Here is a 21135-nt window from a genome sequence, read left to right on the forward strand (position 1 = left end):
GACTGTAGTTGCTTTCCAGTAGCTTTGTATCCAGGCAACGATCGCTGCAGCAAGGTGAGACGGACCTAAAAGGCTCTTATTAACTGCAAATGTACAGTGTATTGTGTTTCCTTACTGGATTGACCTAATTCTTTTGACAAAGTGTATCTAAATGGGTTTGATTTCAAGATTGTAGTCATATGCCTTATATTCTACCATATGTAACATGTAAAAGGTTTACAGCGCACGTAATGGAGCAGAAAGGACAATAAAATGAAAACCTGGACAAGCAAGCAAACAAATGATTAAATGGGACTTAAAAGTAGATCACGGGGTGTACAGAAAGGTTTTATCATTATATAAAAAAAAGATTTTCGACATTTTTACAATATGCTTGACAAAATAGTGCTATATTGTTAATTACAAGCGTCTAATGCACGCATGAGGTGGAATCACTTAATGACTGACATGTTTTGTACTTGACATGTAGGTCATTAAATGCATTATTATTGTAAGGTCATGCATTGCTTTAAGGCCAGCTGTCATTTGACACATCAATCAGTTTCGTGTCACTATATAGCTAATGTAAAAATGTTGGCTCATACAAATTAGTATTGTGACATCATGCTGAAACTAAAATTCACGCCGCAGGTCAGAGTATTTCACCTTTTATTAAATTACAAGTCACTTTGCTTGGAAAACAAACAATGTAAATAATACACAAAATTTACACACGTATCCTTTAAACTGATTCTGAGATAATATACACATGATAAATGTGACGGTCTTGCAACAACATATAGTTCTGTGCTGAAATTATTTCACAGTGGGTCAGGGGTCACACGGTGAGAATATTCATGGCCGTTTGAGGGAGACGATGGCAATTAAGATTTTCATGGAGAAGCAGAAATTGTGGCCGCGGGCATCACTTACAGTCCAACTCTAGAATGGCTCTAACAGCATGACTTAATTCTTTAGCTTCCATTGCAAGAGCAGACGCTGTCCAGGCTGGTTTCTTCCCTCCTTGAGAAGCCAGCGTCTGAGACAGCGTGGTTGACTTTGGATCGCTGGCAGAGCTGAAAAACAAAATACCAAATTGTTTTCTTTAAAATGTTTCAAGTGATTACATTAAATACATTAAATACGAGCGATGTTCAGTACAACAGCCCTCAAAACTAACAAAACTTAAAATTTTGCTCTGCTCATTGATATTTATTGATATTGCTTAATGGGAGAGTTCACCTTCAAAATGAAAATTCTGTCATTATTTACACGCCCTCTTGTCATTTTAAACCTGTATGACGTTTTTTCCGGCAGAACACAAAATAAGAAACGTTGATACCCATTGGTTTACATTTGTTTTGTTTCCATTCAATGGAAGTCAAGGGGGGATGACCGTTTTTGTTTACCAACATTGATCAAATTATCTTCTTTTCGTTTCTATCCCAAAGGTTCAAAATGACAACAGTAAATGATGATAGAAATTTCATTTTTAATCTAAACTATTTTTTTCAAAGGTATTAGTATATGAATGCAACATATTTAAGGGGTAATGTAATGCACAGATATTTTGACTGATATTCTGAAACCATGTGGAACAAGACACCAAAGTAAAACATTAAGCATAACAATAGTTCACCGAATCATCTCTGTTAACAAGTTAAGCTAAATAACATTATTGCTAAATAACTGACCTTGGAGGTATTCAAGTGTTCCAGAGAGAAAAAAATTATGATTAAATATGCACATTTCATTTTTTATTTCAAATAACTACTTTAAAAACTGTGTCAGTCTCGTGTGATTTTCTGTGGACTAACAATAAAAGTGCCATAGAAAAGTCTGCTCGCTTCAACAAAAATTGAACAAAGCATCCAGGCCAAGCTGGAATAAAAGAAGAGGGCAGCATGACCTCCTAATAAAGGCTGGACTTTTGAGAAAGGGGCTTCAGACCCACTGACACGGATGGACAGGTGTTACGAAAACACGTTATAAAACGACCACGCTTTTGAGTCATTGGAAGGAAACCATAGGGTATGAATTGGTCCAGACTGATTGAATTATCAAATACACTTGAAACATATTAAAACTATTCTACAGTCTAGTTTGAAAAGACTTGAGTAATTACTAACGAATGAATAAGCATATCATAAGAAGCAGAACATAATGTAGGATGTCAATATGGCATATTCCTTTACCGGTGTTCCCACGTATCTGCTTGTGTTATGACACGTTTGACATTATCACACATCTGTCTATCACCGATGAAAGGATGACTGTCAGAGAAAATCTGAATTTATGAAAGAATAACGGATGGTTTTGTTTGCACATTATTTTGTTGCTGTCAATCATGGATTACTAAAAACCCACAGAAAAAAAGATGTTAAAATCTTCGCTAAAAATGTTTGCAAATTCATCATCATGTCGCTCCGAACCTGTATGACTTTCTTTCTTCTACAGAACACAAAACAAGAATTTTATGAAGAACGCTGGTAACGAAACAACATTGATCCCCCATTGACTTCCACTGTAAGGACACAATTTTCTTTTCATTTTTGGGTGAACAATCCCTTTAAATACTGCACAAAATATCCACTGTAAGAACCTCTAACACTAAACAATAATTTTAATAGTGTCGTCTAAACAACCTTCATTATTGTGCATAATGCAATTCAGAACACATTTCATATTTCAACGGATGCACATACCCGAAGTTAACTTCCGGTCATTATTTGGTAATAATATAACAATTTATTATATTAATATGAATTTATATTCATATCTTATTATACATTAATAGTATTCAAATAAATTAAAACTACTAAACAGTCATTTATTTTTTGCAGAGGTCTGTTGGAAATTAAGTGGGCCACATTGTTGCCGTTGAAACCGTTTACACAGCAAAAAAAAGCACCCGAAGTACTGTATGTCTATAGATCCTTAAACATAATATTATATAAATATTATAATTCTAATGTTTTAGCATTCGATAAATGATCCACTTTTGGTCTGTTTTATTTCAGAATAAGCTTAAAGAGCTCCAGAAGTCATTCAAAACCATCCACCCTCTTGCAAAAAGAAAAATCGTACACACTCCAGGTTGCAAATTGCTGACAGCCTTCAATTTGATTCATCTGGACACGTGTAATATTTTCTGGCCCTAATAGACAAAGACACTGTGACTTTTTCTTTCGTTGGAGATGATCATTAGGGGAAAAACAGGCTCTCCAGAAGTGCTCTGCTAGCCGAATCTGCAGGCGTCCATGTTGATTGGGCCTAATCAACATCACTGCCACAGACAGGTGTTATACTGACCTTCCGTCCCTATATATTCCTGCCTTCTGACCTAAAAGTGAGGATCTCTTATAATAGAATATAAGACACTTTTATTCCACTCAAGTTAGCATATACACAGTGTGAATACACAACCTCCTATCAAAGACAAAGTTAAATGATTCTGTTAAGGAAAAGTGTATCTGTTCATAAATCATGCTTTACTTTACACCTGTTGATAGAAATGTGTGTTGCTATTGGAACTACAGCAACCTTTAAGGAGTAGTTACCCAAAAATCTGGTCATCATTTATGAATGAATGAGGCAGTTATATAACGCTTCATTGTGTATTGCTGCTCACCCAAAGCGCTTTACAATCATATGAGGGATGTCCCTCCTCAGCCACCACCAGTAAGTAGCATCCACCTGGTTCTTCAGAACCCAAAGGAAGATATTTATAAGAATGTTGGTAAGCGAAAACCGGTGGCCCCCATTGACTTGCATTGGTTTTGTGTCCATACAATAATACAAGTAAGAAATGTTCAGTTACCAACATTCTTCAGAATATCTTCTCTTGTGTTCTGGAGAAGTCATACAGGTTTTGAATTTTTGGGTGAACTTCTCCTATAGGACAAGACTGCAGAACGTACATGATTTATTGTCTTACCTGTGGCCTTTTGTACAGCTTTGGTTTTCAGAGAGAACGTCTTGGACGAGCTGTGGGGTTTTGAAAGTTTAGATGTTTAAATCAGATTAAAATAAATTAGAATTAAAGATTTGATATTGCGCAAAAAACTGTGAAGTGTGTAATTATTCAAGTTTAAACAGTTTATCCAATCATAGTGAGCAAGGCACAAAAATACAGGATCCATTAGAACGTCAACATCCTGAAAATGTGTAAACACGGACTCAAAACATTACTTCATATAGTACATTTCTCTCAAAGGGCAAATTTAGCAATGACAATTTAAATAATACATTAAAATTGGATGGGATGTAATAATCAATTTTTTAAGTGGTTGATGTTATAAAAGTTGGTTATGCTTTATAAGTGATTCATGTATCACCTCCACAAACTGTAGAAGTTTCCCAGTTGAGACCTCGAAACCCTTCTTTGCAGTCTCGCTCTTCCTTAGGTGACATTCAAGAACGGCGATTCTCTTTTTCAGGTCTTGTAGCTCCTCCTGAATAAAGAGTTCAACTTAAGTGCCTCCAGGATTTCCAGACACGAAAACAGCGTCATAAAATGCATTTTTCTCCTCCCATGGAATTGTGCCACTGAGCATGGCCAAGTGGGTTGTCATACATACGTATGTACAGACATAAAATATATATATTGATAAAATTTGCAGTCAATGGGACCGTAAACCTGAAGACATATGACAGCTCTGAATAGAACAGTCCAAAACTACAGTCTTTATAGGTGAAATGTAGGCCTACTTGGTCATATAAAGTTGATGGCAACCAAAAGCCATTGGTTCCCATGTGTTTAGTGATCAAAACACACTTGAAGCGGTAGCTCACCAAGAAATGAAAATTATATTGTTTATTAATTATTTTCATTTACCAAACCTGTATGACTTTCTTCTGCAAAACACAAAAGAATTTTGAAAAACATTGGTAACCAAAGAACATTGACCACCATTAACTTCCACTATATTAACACAAAAGCTCACAGACACTTCTCAAAATATCTTCTTTTGTGTTCTACAGAACAAAGGATCATATACAGGTTTTATACGACATGAGGATGAAAAAATAATGACTAAATAATGTTTATTTTTGGGTGAACTGTCTCTTTAATGGCGCACTTGTATGGCTTTATAAGACAGAGAACAAGTTGTATGGACCACATGTATGAAACTTTGGTACTAGCTTCTTTGAATAGCGGAAAAAAGTGATCCGGAAAAAAACCCAAAAATGTTATTGTGATTGTACTAAAATGAACATGCATGTGTCCAATACCAGTTTTCCATAGCAATCCCTACAAAAGTAATCAAATGAATATATTTAAAATAACCTATGTGAAAATCAATTGCTTCGTGTTGCTACACTCAAGGTTGCTAGTCAAAGATTTAAAAAATAACCTCATCAGCCCACGTCGACCTGCAAGATCATGTTAAAGCCTTCATAGCACATCAGCCCAGTTACTGAATAATACAAAGCAAACACTGACCTACTTTTTGCAGTACACGCGAGAGCAAACACCTGGGGTGGATCTGTGGATCCCGATGGATCGGGAATATTAAGGTATAATTCTCAAAGTGACATACCTGTCCAGGTTGCCCCGCTCTCTGACACTTCAATTCAGCAATCTCGGCCTCCAGGAGGTGGATAACCTCTTCATAGTCCATCTCCATACCCCGGGCCTGTTTTTGAGCAGCCTCTGCCAGATGGATCCGGGTCCGTAATGATCGGCCGTCGTCCATTGCGGATTTTGCATCCTGCAACAGCAGAGTTCCACTTAAGAGCTGTGATGCTGAGAATGCGAGTACTGTAGAGCGGTACAACGCCCCCTAACACTGCAAACTTGAAGAAATGCCTACTAGTCTCCCCCCACTGTGACCCCCTACACTCTCAGCATGACAAAGCACTGCTTGTTATTATCTCTCTGTACATTTGGCATTTGCTTCAAGAGAACTGGAGTACATGACAGGTACGCCGAATACGTGTCAGCTATAGAGATGACAAAACAGGTGTTGGCAAGCGTGATGTCGAACCAGAAAAACCGGGTGTTACATTATGAAGAGAGTGAAAGATGTATTGGCATTAATGAAAACCACACTACTGGATCCCTGTCAGTCAATAGCAGTCATACACAAAGGAAAGGTAATCGGGTCAGTGTAATGATAAAGCAGCGAGGGGTGATACACCAGGTCTCATTAACGGACAGGTGACACGCAAGGCAAGGTTGCGCTGTATATGCTGGAGAGAAATTTTATGGAAAGCACGCTGTGAGGATTTACAAATGCATGCAAAGCGTGATACATCACCATAAATGCCGTAGAAACAAAGAGGGCAGAAATTTCGTAATTTTTGGCTGCTTGGATTGACTTTCATACACCGGTTCTATTAAAGCAAGAAAAACACACTTCATTATGAGTACTATTAGATGTCACTCTTTCAAAACACCAGGAATGACATATGAAAAGAGAAGAGATGATTGCCTACTGAATAAAGACTTGATAGGATTGACAGATCGCACATGGACTCTATTACATCGGAAAGATTTGTCACTATTGTCGATTTAACGTCTATGCATAATGAAGACTATGTGAATTTCGTTTGAAGATCCTGCATTGGTCACGTATGCAATGTGAATTTAGCTGGTAATAAAGACGTTTTTTCTAGAAAGCGATCGAGACTTGATTCAGCCTTACACTACTTGGATTATATATGAAAGTAAAACCAGAAATGAGATATGTGTAATATTTTATGATAATGATGCGATTAAAGGAAACACTTAAGGAAAAGTGTTTTCTTTTTAATTGTGTACTAGCAAAACAGTATGAGCATATTGGGACATACTAACACGAAAAGGAAGTCAACTGTTTTCTATACACGGTTTCAGCGGCAACAACATTAACAAACGTTATGTGGCCCAAATTTTACATTTGGTAGACCTCTGCAGGAATCTAGAACTGTTGAGTAGTTTAATTAAATTTAACAAAATTGATGTACATTAAAATAATATTCATAGAAATGGAATAACAAATACATTCTTATAATACAACCAAACATGGACCGGAAATTAACTTGGAGCAGGCTGCTTCTTCTGGACTTAAGTTTTTTTTATTCATTATTTGTTATGTGATGCTTACTGTATTATTTAATTAGTTAATTTAGTCAAGCATCACTTCTATAATTTTACTAATAGGGTAGTGTTAATAAATTCTTCCCTCTTGCAATGAGTTGTGGGTTATATCGGCCGTTTGAGTGTCCAAGGATCTACACTAAGAGCATCCAGGTACATTAAGAATACCACAACAAACCATAATTTGTGACATACTACTTTTAATTTCAAATACTATTTATGATGGAAAATATGCAAATAGTTAGAAATCTTGCAAATGTTTCAATTTTCAGCTTCAGGCAAGAGCTTAAGAAACTGAACTCTGATTTGCCAAGTCTGTGATCAAAAGTCAATATCATTGAAGATTATGAACTCTGTTACAACACTAAATAATCTGCAAAATGAATGTACTCTTGGTCTTGAGACTGGTCTCAAGAACATTTTTTTGATGGTCTCGATCTTGTCTCGATCTTAAACTTAGTCATGGGATTTTATTTCAAGACCAGTCAAGACCACAAGAAGCCAAACAAATCTAGACAAATCAGAAACCGCTACTTTGCTATGGAATAGATAAAAACACTTTGAATGCATTATTCTGTATATAACTTTTTAGTGTTTGTGGATCTTTTAGATGAATTTTAGGAGTGCCTTTGTCTTGGCCCCTCAAAGTCTTGATCGTGATTTACGTGGTCTTGACTACTAAGCTCCGTACTCCTAATGTATTTTAACAATAGTCTGAGACATCCAAGACATCTGAGACTAATTTAATACTTAAAACGAAACAACTAAAACCTCAAAAAATCTCCAGAGCAACGCAATATCAGCCTTTAAGCACAAACAATGTTCCTATGGGATGCTTCTCCAGAGAAAAAAACACCACAGTTCAACTGACTAGAAGATCTCTCAACGATTAGTCTTCCAGAATTGTACGAAATATAAGTCTTGTGAGCGTCCATAAGTCTTGTGAGCTCTGTGAATAACATCTAAGCAATAAGATTTACTAGTACACTCTAAAAACTATTGCGTTAAAAACAACACAACTTTTAATTCAACCTTTTGTTGTCCCTTTCATTTATTTAACAAAATCATAATGTTAAAAAAATGTTTTACTATGTACAGTACTTGTATTATGTATTGTGGGGATTCTGTATTAATATACTTAAGGGTCTACTTTTTATCAGTACAGTAGCTAGTATTGAGCTTCACAGTCTCACAGAGGAGACGGTGGATGCATTAGCGCAAAATCATTAATTCACCATATTTCAATCCGTTTAAAATAAGACTCTCCATGTTAACCCCGGCACACAATGTACACCTAAGGCTAAAATAAAGTGTTTTCATCCCAGGAGCCACATAGACAGTCACACCTCACAACAATCATGACTGTACCCGCACACGTTTTACTGTAATGTACCTGGGGATGTACTGTAATGTACTGCATGGACGTGATATAGCCTCACAGTTCTCACAGGAGAGGAGGCTTAAAAGCCTGCTGCTTCAATGCTGAAAAGCCCATCAGCCTACCTGTAGCTCTAATGGCAGACGGTAGCGTGTGGTGGGGTGATCAGAAAAAATTCAATTCACAACTGAACTTTAAAGAAACATACAGTACGGGCTTCACACGAGGGGGAGCGTGACCATGTACAAGCACTTGTATGTCATGAACTGGATAAGCTCTATAGTGCTCCAGGAGGGACCAGCTGCGACCTCACACGCTAGAGTAAAGAATTCTGGGTAGGAGCGACGTTGCATTGACCCTGTCACCAATGAAAACGTCACAGGGGCTCAGACAGCTGACTAAACATTTTTGAGTGTCTCTTTGATAAATGGTAGAACTGTACTTTCCTACTTTATTAAGATCATCCTATAAGGTCAACTATGAGTGAAATTGCGGTTGAATATTTGTGTGGGAGAATTACAACCAGTGACACCAATCGCTGATTAAATGAAATGCATGGACAAAAGCACTTTACAAGATACAGATATATAAACAATCGTGTTTTGAGCAGAAAATGTGATTTTTGCGAGTGCAAAAATTTGTGCGGTTGCTGAAGTGATTGTGCCAAGGCTGTAATTTCCATATTCTATGTATATATGTATCCATGATATATCTATGATGTACATACAGTCAGAGTACCATCAGAATGTAGAAAGATATTTGTATATTACATTTTCCTGCATAGCTCAAGGCCTGATGCTTGTCATTGCAATGAGTAAGTGCACTTGATCGAACCAATTTTGCGATACGGAAGTATGATGTCTCAAATTTATACTGTAATGCTCTGCTACCTTTGTAACAGCCTAAAAAAAGCATAAACCTCTAAAGAATCTTGAATAGAATGCTAAAGCTTTTCTTTGGATTTGGGTTTATATAACAAAATCTTCTGAGACTGTGAGACAGAACCTAAAGGGCTGGTGGGAGCCCATGTCTTCATAACATATCGAACAGAACTATTTCCAAACACCTGACTGCCATCCCATAACATCCTACATACTTCATCGCCTACATCACGCTCTTACGTGGGTGTTTAAGCTTCCTGAGGTGAGCACATTGCATGCAGATGCTGAAAATAGATTTTGGATATTGCTCATAGAACGGCGTCTTTTGACTTTTTATGCAGTTGAGAAGATCATGTTCAGCATCAAACTAAACACCTGAATCTCACCTAAGAGCACGTAAGTGTGTGCCAAGAGCACCCCCCTGTGGCGTATGTAACACTGCACAGTGATAAACACAGAAAAAGACAAAAATAATGTGATGTGATACAGATGTAAGAAAGAGTTGCTCACCTGTTTAACTTTTGTTAGGTCCTGCTGCATGTTACGATTAAGGCTCTGGGATTCTACCAGCTTATCCTGTGAGAACAGATATCTCCACATGAATCAGCATTGGAGTTAGCGCACTGACTCACTCTCGCAAATAGGATTATTGAGAGCCGCAGGCAATGACACATGAATGAAAGTCACACATTCCAGCATGTGACAGTGTTGTGGTTGTTGCGGAGGGGTTACCTGCAGTCGCTTGATCTCAGTCAAGGCCTCGATGTGATCTTTTCTCAATCTCTCCATCTCATCCAGATCATCCGAGTCTGAAAATGATGGCTAAAAAGTGACATAAATAAAACATTTTGTTGTTACTTTGATTGTGTGGCAGTGCACATATTGCGTTTGCATGTTTAAAAGAATATACAAATATTTACCGTAGGGTTTGATGGAGAATCGATGAGATCGTCTGATGTCAATCTCGCTACTTTCTGCTCGGAGTTAGACTTTGGGGGTAGTTTAAACAGTTCCTTTGCCGCTCTCTCAAAATCTTACAGGAAAATTATACTTTTTAAACTTGAAATAGTTAATAATACAAAATGCATTATACTTGTGTAACACTCACATTCGTGTGTGACATAAATTATTCTCACCTCCATAGGCCACTGTCCCTTCTGGGCTCAAATAAAGTCTTTCTCTTAAAGTCTGGACCTGACACGCTGTAGGTTTCAATCCCAGGGTCTCCAGTGACTGTGGACAGAACATGCATAACATGGTCACGGCTTCGGCTAAACTCTCTCCCTAATACAAACATGCTGCAATGCTTGTTTATTTTATTATACATGTCTGCAAATTCTCTATTTCTTATAATTAAGATATCACTGATTTTCTATCAGTAGTGTAGCCTGGGGATCGAAACCATGACCTTGGCGTCTAACAATTTAATGTTAAGTACGTCCGTCTTCTCAGGCTGGCATGGACTCCACAAGCTTGAACAAAACCTGATGATCCATGATTAACCTACAGCAACATTATTTCATTCAATGTTATAAATATCACTATTTGATTAGTGAACCAGATGCAGTGCAGAACGAAAATCATTCCTTTCACATTTTCCTCTAAACGTGAAACTTTTTGTAAGGATAGTTTTCTTAATGTCTTAATTATGTGTATAAAAAACGTTAAAAGTGTCGATCCTCTAACATGTTTCTACAGCATTAGTGCTACAGAATGTACTGTGGATGTGGTATAGTCTCTGTTGATTTTCCCAGCAACGTGAGATGTGAATGATCAATGCTGATGGGTAACCAACATTTAAACTTGCCGTTAACACAAAACGTTTCCATAAATCAGAATTTGGGCCATGGGCAAAAATATCACTTTCATTTGGTTTAGCTTTCATGTGATTAAAAAACAGATCTATTTAGCGTAATGCAAAAGTCATTAGTTCGATTCCCAGAGAACAGAATAGTACAGGATGAAAGCATGTAACAATGAGTTACAATAATCACAAATGTCAAACTAACTGAACGATCAGGGAAACCTGCTTTATTTTCTCGGGCTTAAGCTGGATGCTGGAAGACGGAGGTTCTGGTGGTCTGAAGGTATCACTGGGTTTACAGACAGCAGTTACACTTACATCTGGGCAAAGAAAAAAGAGAGACTAAATGAGTCTCAGCAAAACAGCTGGGCTTTTTTTGCAAAACATCTGACTGTTTTGTAAGGTACCTACATAACTCTATAATTATGTTTATATAATCGTATACATCATAAATAATTGTATAAACATAATTTCACCAGATTTCATCACAGATGTTGCAACTAAACACAAGTAAAATCATTTGCACAAGGCTGTTTTCTCCAAAAACCAAACTCAGTTCTGAGTGAGTGAAGTGGAGAGAAAGCACAACGCTCTTCTCAAAATAGTGTCACACTGTTAAATCCTGACCTGTTTTGCATAACGTCGATGTCCTTCTGAAACCACAGATATCAAAAATTTTCAGGATATTTTTGAGTGAACTTATCCCTTTAAATACTGAGCTGTGATAGTTTACAGCCACTTTGCAATACTTTATATTGGTAAGATATTTGCAAAATTTAAGAGACAAACAAAGGGTGACTAATAATAATGATTTATGAAAAATAAAAAATAAAGGTACGAGGTTTCAGAAGGACAGCAGCTTGCTTTTTGTTTGTTTCGCTTTTGAAAATACATGACTTTCTACATATTCAGGAATTCAAAAATAATAATTTACTTGAGTTTCAATGGATCCCTTTCAATGTAGCCCTTTTATAATAATTTTCATATAATACATATAAAACATATAGTATAATATACAGTATAATATTGATTACAGTCTTAAAATAATAAAAACAGATTCCACGGTAAGAAAGTCATATGGACTATAGTCTTAAAAGTTAGTCACCTAATTTTACTTCTTCAAGACTGGTCCTAACTTCTTCAAGTCAGTTACGTAAAATGGAAGATTGGTCTAATAGAAATATGAAAAATAAGACTGATTAGTCCTAACCCATTGCTAGTCTGTGAGAATAGTCTTAATTTAGCAGCTATGTTTATGGAACTTGGTTACCACTTCAACACCTGTGAATACAGTGTGCATGTGCTGCTCCCCCAGCGGTTTCCTCTTAGGATATTCCTGATCCAATATTAAACACCTCACCTTTGTTATTCTCCCTCTATCTGAGATATCCATCTGGCAGTTTATGACATCAGAGGTTAGTCTGACCACAAACTCAAAACATTTGAAAACAAATTTTCATGATTGCCTTTCGGCACAGCTGGCGCTTCAATCTGTTTCAAATCACTGCTAAAGAAGGCTTTATCAGAGGTGCCTGTCCATGAAATGAAACACTGTCCCGAACAGGGTTCACTACCCTTGAGTTCACCTGGAGTTAAGAGTCTTGTTGATGTTTTTATCTATTTTCAGAACGAAGAGAGAGCAGAAACCTGTCAGCTGGATTATCCTACAGACACCCCCGTATCTCATCAGCACACGACTCTCTAAACTTCTGAACATTTAGACTAATCCAGGTTATGCCAAATCATTTTATATCTTCCTGTTTTAAAAGACATTTAAATGCCATTCTGATGCCAGGTGTATGAGAACACAAAACATTCATGTTTGAGAATGCACCGATCTAATCTGAAAAAACATCAATGTGAGTATTTATGGTCAGTTTAATTGCAGTACCAGAGTCGGCCACTGTGGTACAGGCACTCTCGGGTGAGGAAACCGGGGTTAGCTCAGGCTTTCCTATTGTGGTTCGTACCTGAGGAGGAAAGTAGGACATTCCTTTAATAAAGCATTAACAACACTGTTTCGCCGTGCCAAAGAAACTGATAGAACGAAATAGTGGCTGGTACATACAGTGTGCTGTGAAACTGAGCTTTTGAAGCCCGGCCTATAATAAAATTTGTATAATATACAAATGATATTATGATATTTACAGTAGTGGTGAAATGTTATATATATATTTGAATTATATTTGCTTTTACTGCCCCCTTAGGTTAGAAAAAAACATCAAAATATGAGGAGTATGGTACAAAGTGGACAAAACACTTTTTAGGTAAAGCATATCAGGGAATAATTTTATTTATATATATATATATATATACATTTTTTATATATCTGAGAAAATACTGTATAGCAAAGTATTGGATGTACTTTATGCATGTATTGAAAGATTACATTTTTCAAAGCTAGACATCACTTTTGGCCACTACTGCACATTACAAAGATCAATTTCTGGCATGAAAAGTAATATACTGTACTGACAACATACTGCATTGCATTTAAAAAAAATTTAATCGACTTTAAAGTGTAAATTGAGTTTGCATTTTTTCTGATATAAAAGTATAGTATTAAACAATAAGTTGTCTATGTCAAAGATCCTTTACATGCACTGTAAAGGGTGTACAACTAGTAGCGGACAACTAGTGGATATTGTACAGTATGTATATGTGCGTGAGGTTCTCATGAATGATCTCCCATCGGGCAGACTGCCATTGATGTCACATGTTGAATAACTCAAGCCAAAGTTTCCTTCGTCCTACCTTAGTAAGCTCTACAGAAGGCAGGGTCTCACTTCCAGAGTTGGATGTATTGGCTATCTTGGGAACGAGTCCTCCAGGCAGAGTCACTCCCCCCAACCCAGCGGGCCTTAACTGAGGAACAGTATTCGAGGGGGGCTGAAGGGAGATGGGACTGTGGGGTCCACTGCTGGAGCCTGAAGAAGACCTTCGTCTGATAAATGCTATCTCTACTGTAGGGTCTGGTCTGTAGGGTCAAAAAGGGATATTTTTAACCATAAGGGCTTTCCTGTTTTCATTAGTACTACAGTACACTACACACATTTTAATTAAAGGGATAGTTCCCCACAAATAAAAATTCTGTCTTCATTTACTGATAGTTGTTCCAAATCTGTATACTGTACATTTCTTTTTTCTTATAAACACAAGGAAAGATATTTCAAAGAATGCTTGTAACCAAACAGTTCTTGGCCACTGTTCACTAGCATAGTGGGAAAGTAGGTCAAAAGTGCATTAGTACTGTTTGCTTTCCAACATTCTTCAAAATATTTTCTTTTGTGTTCGATTTTTCTACTATGGTAGTCAATGGTGTTCAAGAACTGTTTGGTTACAAGCATTCTTCCAAATATCTTTTTTCTTTGATAATCAGAACAAATGAATGTATACAGATTTGGGACAACTTGAGGGTGTGTAAATTATTCATTTTTGCGTGAACTGTTCCTTTAGGTTGTGCTCAAATCAACACGTGTAAAGGTTTAACCTGAGTTTTGTACGAGTGAGTATGCTTTTGGCTTCTTCATGTGTTACTCCGATGAGTGATTCTTTATTGATTGATATAAGCTGGTCTCCCGGCTTAAGTCTCCCATCCTAGAATCAGAAAAAAATATTTTACATTTTTTTAAGAAATATCACTTAATTACATCAACAATAATACAAATTCAGAAATACTTTTTGGCAGTCGCCTCCTTGCATTATTTCCTGAATGAACACCATTGGCCCCTCTGCACGGTTAGCTCCGCCCCTGATGACCAGGCCTAATCCTGTCCCCTTGGCAACACATATCAACTGAATCATGCAGTCTCTGCTGGGAGGGAGGAGAGGAGTAAACATAAGGGCTTGGATCAACAGCACAAACAATGTCCACTGAAGTGATTATTTTTTTCAATGACAATAAATTAATCTTTTGTGGGATTTCACTTTCATTCAGACTATTAAATCAGGGTGCCTCAGGCTTAAACATGACACTGACTATTTATAGCATCAGTTTTTTGAAATCTGTGGAGTTCTCCTAAAAGTTTAAAAATAATATCTATTTTACTGTTTGTCCTGTTTGTTCTCAATTTAACTATAAAGAATCTCTCCGAATTAAATCTCCGGAATGCCGATTGGCTCTCACGTGCAGACTTGTGGTGATGGAGAGGCGATGCAGGCATTGGTGTACACTGGATTTAGATCTTTAGGGCTGAGAAGCAGAGGACTGGTTGATCGTGAAGATGAAGAGGAGGAGGCCGTGTCAGTCATTTTACCTGAAAACAAGAGATTGTCATGTCAATGCCACAATCAAAATGTCTGCCCCTCTTTCACCTAAAAAGGAGACAAGTAAATTCTACATGGTTTCCATGAAATCAATCTCACACATCTGCACAACAAGCAGGAAACAATGATGTAAAGAAAAGAGCAAATGGTCCATTTGTTCGAATGCTGAAACCTCCTGAAGGTAATAGGCATTAGTCATTCCCGTCTGAAATACATTTTAAGGATGGACGTAATGGAAAATACCTGTGGAAATAGAAGTGGGCGACGTCCTGTCTGATCCAGAACTAGTACTGCTGCTAGAACCATATTTTTCCATTAGTACAGTGAATTCTCTCCTGTAATGTATGACAAAAACACACATAACCAATAAGATATGGGTATGATTTCACATTTTGCATAGACACTTTTAATAGTTCCTTTGTCTGTATGACTTTTAGATTTTACTTGGGAATACCTTTCCGAAAGATTATGGATACAATCATTATGAATGAACTATTTATTGTACTTGATTTTAATGATATTATGATATTTACAGTGGTGGCGAAATGTTATATATATTTGAATTATATTTGCCTTTAATGCCCCCTTAGGTTAGATAAAACCATCAAAATATGTACAAAGGGGACAAAACACTTTTTAGGTACAGCATATCAGGGAATAATTGTATTTATATATATATATATATATATATATATATATATTTATAGGTATATATATTGTTTTATTTAAATATCCAAAAAAGCATAGAAAACAAAAAAAAATGTAAAGGAAATAAAGCAAACATTTCATCAGTTATTGATGAATTGAAGCAAATGCCGATATTACCCAATTAATTCATATTTCTTAAATTTCTGAATGTCATTAATTCATATATTGACTTTTAATATTGAACATCAAATTGGTGATGTTTCTTACAATTTTCTATATACAGAACACAAATTTATTGCATTTTCCTCTCCTCTTTTGATTGACAAGATAAATAGGGCCTGATAATCGGCTGTTTATAAACTATTGGCCGATATCAATGCATCTTTAGTTATTAATATTTTGTTGATCCCCTATAATATTTTGAAGTCATTTTGGGCCTTGACCTGATATGTTTTTTGCATGTGTTGTGTTTTATTTTTTGCCAAGCCTCCTTAAATTCTTCCCAAAGCTGTTTATATCTGCCATAAGGATACAACATTTTTAATATATCTGAGAAAATACTGTATAGAAAAGTATTGGATGCACTGTATGTATGTATTGAAAGATTAAATTTTTCAAAGCTAGACATCAATTTTGGCCACTACTGTACATTACAATCATTATGAATGAACTATTTATTGTACTTGATTTTAAGGAACACGCTACAGGAATATGAACTGTCATCATTGATGGATTGATTTAAAGATGAGGTAACATGCTATTTCTGATTTTCAACTACTAAACGTGCTGGATTCTCAAACTTAAAGGAATACTTCACCCAAAAAGGAAAATTCAGTCATCATTTACTCAGTCATCATGTACTCAAGATTGATATAATATTGCCAGAAAATGCGTGTTACCTCCTCTTTAAAACAAAACCATAATAAAATCTTTGTGGAAGACAATCTTTCCCCTCGTCCTGTTATTGAAAATTCCTATTAAATGCAATGTCCTAATTATCCTCAAAGTAGATTAGAAGCATTTAATTAGATTAGGAGAGTCATCTGAGATAAATTGCCCAAGTATCCATGTTATGTGATTTAGCCTTTAATCTTTCATGACACAATGTTCTCAGAATCTGAAGCATGTTGTTCGAATTGGTTGATTCGCAATTAATGATGATGGTAATCCTTTTACAATAGCTTAAAACCTCAGCTGGATCAACTCAGGATACAGACTTGTGGCCCCAATATGTCAACAGTCGTCTACCCGCGAGTACAAAAGGGCACGTCAGGAAGTCACTGACACCAGCAAAATTACAGATCCTTTTAAAACTAAGACTGTCAGGAAGATTATGACAACTGCTCAAAACAGAGAGAGAGACTGTGCTAAAACAAAAGATCTCACATTGTAAAAAAAACCTGCTTAGTCAGGTTTGCTTCATGGAGTGACATCTAAATTACCAGGTTTTATTCAAATAAACTGTTATATGGATTAAACAATTCGATTTTAAATTTGATTCTTCACTAGAGTACTTTTTTTAGATCAATAAAAAAAATAACTTTGCATTTCCACTTTTGACATTTGCAGTTGTCTTTAAAAATTGCAGTTCTGTATTGTATTGGGAATGGGATACAGTACAAGAATTGTAGGAAATCTCCGTGGATTTAAGTTAGAACTAAAATACAGGAAATTATTGACAAATGTCAGCAAACTACAAGTGCCAAACTTCATAAACCGCTAAAGACTATAATGCACTTAATGTATTAAGACTATTTTTACATTTAAATACGGTACGCACTACACATCTATTTACAGGATTGGGAATACAATGTCCAAATATTGGCAAGCCAAGGAATATATCTTGTCTCTATATAATTGAAACTGAGAAACACAAAACAAATCATAGCGAATTACTTGCAAATACTACTATAGATACTGTATATAGATAATATAAATGTGTTTGGGTAGAATTAACATTATTCATATCTACATCTTTAAAGACCCCAGTTTGTAATAATAGTTACCTTGAAGAATCATCACGAACGATAAGTAGAGACATATGATTTGTAGATGACGCCATGCGAAGAATCTCCACCGCCCTAAAAAATAGAGAGAAACAGACTAAACAGTTATTTCATATTTTTTTTATTAGAATCTCTAATACACCTCAGGTATTATGAACAATCTGGAATTCACTACCTTTCAGTTGTAACACCCCCTAAATTTCTGTTGTTGACATCTAAAATAAGGTCCCCTGCTTTAAGACGACCTGAAAGAAAAAAAGAGGCAACGTCCATAGATCCTGGATTGTACAAAGATCATTTAATTTGAGATTAAAAAAAAGGAGAACATACCGTCCTGTGCTGCCACGCCGCCTGGTAAAACCCGTTTAATGAAAATATCAAACTCTTCACCACTCTGTTCCCTATAGCCCCCAATAATCTTCACCCCTGTTAAATTGAGATTAAGTTTTTTATTATTCATTCAATAGGGCTGTAAACAATGAAAATAATGCAGCATAAACCAGTTTTTTATTCATATAATACATTTCGGGATTTTCCGCTAGTTCTTACCAAGTCCTTTCTTGCAGTCTGTGAACTCTAGTCTCTCAACAGCACGATTGATGCCATGTGGCCCCATTATCGTCCTGAAAAGCAGATATTCCCTCAGATATGACGGATCGGATATTCAGATTAATATGATAATAGTCACAATGAAAGTTATTTATAAATCTGCTCCAAACTGTGTTTTAAAAATAAAGATCCGGTGGTTGGTACGTATGAATAAGGTTGATGAAAGATTTACAATATAATGATATTTATGATTAAGGGAACACCTGACTGTATAATTATTGTAGCTTTAAATTATTCATACAACCTGGAAAGATCTGCAGAGTAAACTGTCAATGAACATTTGTTTTTCACGACAGTAAACAGAATAATAATAGGAGGAACATCCATTCATAACCTTGCAGAATAAAATAAGTAAAATAAGTATGTATGCAGGAAGTAGTTTAGAGTGCTTGAATCTCAACCATGTACTGTAGGTTAACAGTAAAGCCTTTATGGAAATGCATGCATGTATTTAATTTTTTTAATGACAACCTGATCTCTATTGTTTTTAATCCCCATAATAGAAATAGAATACAATGTTTTGTCTTTAACTAGGATATTGACTGATGTCAATGAACATTCTTGTGGCTTTTTATATCAAAGATATCCCAACACATTTTGTTTAATTCATTGATTTAATCCTTTCATTCCTGTGTATCTTCTATATAACATTTGTTTATATTTTGCAATAAACTTAAATGTCATCAGCATTGTAATGGCCTGTGCAAGTTAATACAATATGCTATATTTTCTGCACATTTTGCATTTGTTTCAAAAACATGCAAGTCAAAATACAAATATTAGCCATTTACAGTTAAGAGTCATTATTGTGCAAGTTTCTTCGAGTTCATCGTGCGGGTCAGACTGAACTAAACAGAAAGTCAAGGACAAACTCTCACGTCTTTGACCCCATTAGTGTTCTATGTTTGCTGTAAACATTACACTATAATCCCTTTGTTGCTGTCTAAAATCATGCATCCTAATGATCTGTTATTTACTTCTAAAGACTGCAGGTAAATGGTCCTCTACATACATTGAAAGCTATATACACTTATTTCACACAGTGTTATTATAAACCACCATGGCAATTATATGAATCTAATCACCCGTTATGTTTAAAGCCAACATGACCAAAGAAAGCTCAAACATTGTGCGTGAGATTGTGTAACAGAAGATCCAGCATTAAACTGATCACTTAATTCTGCCTAATCTGTTTTACCTTGGACAAGCCATGTTAGGATATGCAACGGAATATCACAGACCCACGCAGGCGTCCCCGCAGGGTGCTTCCTATTTGTCTTGACCCAACTTTACACTTCCTGCCGGTCGGTCTCCATGACGATGATGATAAATTCTACATGGAAAGTTCCTGCGAAGGATTTTAGTTTATATCTTCTCTGCTTATGTTTTAAAAGCTTGTGTCATATTTGAATGCAACGATCTAGTTCATTTTAATGGAGCTACACAAATGATTAAACCGAATATTAGCATATTGCACGTATAAAACATGAAAGGAGACGTTTTTTTTTTTTTTAAAGCATGTTGCAAGCACAGATAAATAAGCAGTATAACATTGTAAATCCAAACAAAACTTACTACATGTCCAAAAAATATAATAGAACCCAAATAAGGCTAAAAAACATCAGTATTTTATTAACCCAAAGTCATTCAGCCAGATAACTAGATAACGTCATTTCCTACCAGTAGAGGAGCGACAGCCCGTCAAAGTGTTCTGCCTCCAATGACTGTGGGAAGAGAGCCATCACAGGTCCACGAGCAACTGAAGATATATTATAAAGTAAATCTGGTCACTGAGCAGAGGGGGGAACGCTGGTTCAAACCGGGTCAGTCCTCGTTGACCAAGAGACAGCAATTTGCCCAGACACTAACAGACATGCTCATACCTATTCACTAATCTGTCCTGATACCCCGCGGTCACGTGGTTTGCCTCACCTCTCCCGTCACTGTCATTGTTCATGATGCTTCTTACTCTCGGGGGACAGGAAAGAGGATGAGGGAACGATTTGATGTGGATAAAGTTTGACTGCGTCACTCGGACACAGGGATATACTTCCCAAATTAGTCACAGTGTTGTCAAAAAATAAATGATTTTAATTGTATTAAAGATACATTTTAACATACACTAAAACGCAAAACTGAGAAACACAAGGTAGCGTAGCACATACGCAACAATACAAACATTACAAAAACAAACGAACAAAAAACTATTTAAATCCATATATAGTGTCTAAGAAAAAGTCATTTCCATATTAAAGTGACGTAGTTGTAAACACTGACGAAAACCGCATCACAGAGTAAACCACAATCACGTCAAAATGGAGGTCTTTGTTTTTTTACTCAATCCTGAACCCACAATTGGCCATAAATCCTTAATCCTTAAATGTCCTTGAATATCAACATTCATTGTGAAGAAAAATACGATGTTGCACAATTTCATTAAACAAGTGGCCAGAGGAAGGCGCTCACACAAAAGAGGAGAC

At 36.2% G+C, this 21135-nt stretch overlaps 1 protein-coding gene across 3 annotated transcripts; it reads right to left on the reverse strand.

Moving 5' to 3' along the window:
• Positions 1-631: 631 nt before the first annotated feature.
• Positions 632-21030, reverse strand: stxbp4 (syntaxin binding protein 4). 3 transcript variants are annotated; one of them, XM_056770509.1, is made up of 21 exons: positions 20539-21030; positions 20336-20414; positions 18596-18669; positions 18377-18472; positions 18222-18291; positions 18047-18121; positions 15636-15727; positions 15253-15382; positions 14805-14940; positions 14617-14723; positions 13881-14103; positions 13018-13096; positions 11349-11446; positions 10459-10555; positions 10243-10355; positions 10055-10144; positions 9833-9898; positions 5523-5693; positions 4317-4433; positions 3917-3966; positions 632-1055 (listed from the first exon to the last, which is right to left on the reverse strand). In XM_056770509.1, exons 2-21 carry the CDS (start codon positions 20395-20397, stop codon positions 905-907), a joined length of 2097 nt encoding a protein of 698 aa, XP_056626487.1. In that variant the 5' UTR covers positions 20398-20414; positions 20539-21030; the 3' UTR covers positions 632-904. The 3 variants fall into 3 exon arrangements, with proteins under 3 accessions (XP_056626487.1, XP_056626489.1, XP_056626488.1); XM_056770511.1 differs by adding an exon at positions 19854-20003 and having other exon boundaries at positions 20336-21029; XM_056770510.1 differs by having other exon boundaries at positions 14805-14937; positions 20336-21029.
• Positions 21031-21135: the final 105 nt, after the last annotated feature.

The sequence above is a fragment of the Triplophysa dalaica genome, chromosome 17, assembly GCF_015846415.1.
Source record: "Triplophysa dalaica isolate WHDGS20190420 chromosome 17, ASM1584641v1, whole genome shotgun sequence".
Taxonomy (NCBI): domain Eukaryota; kingdom Metazoa; phylum Chordata; class Actinopteri; order Cypriniformes; family Nemacheilidae; genus Triplophysa; species Triplophysa dalaica.

Bases quoted from the DNA above. Each gene is read 5' to 3' on its own strand.
- stxbp4 (XM_056770509.1), bottom strand. From the start codon at position 20,397: ATGGCTCTCTTCCCACAGTCATTGGAGGCAGAACACTTTGACGGGCTG. The intron at 10,145-10,242 runs GTAAATATTTGT...GTCACTTTTTAG, and splicing joins ATTCTCCATCAAACCCTACG to CCATCATTTTCAGACTCGGA. The intron at 5,694-9,832 runs GTGAGCAACTCT...CTGCTGTTGCAG, and splicing joins ACCTAACAAAAGTTAAACAG to GATGCAAAATCCGCAATGGA.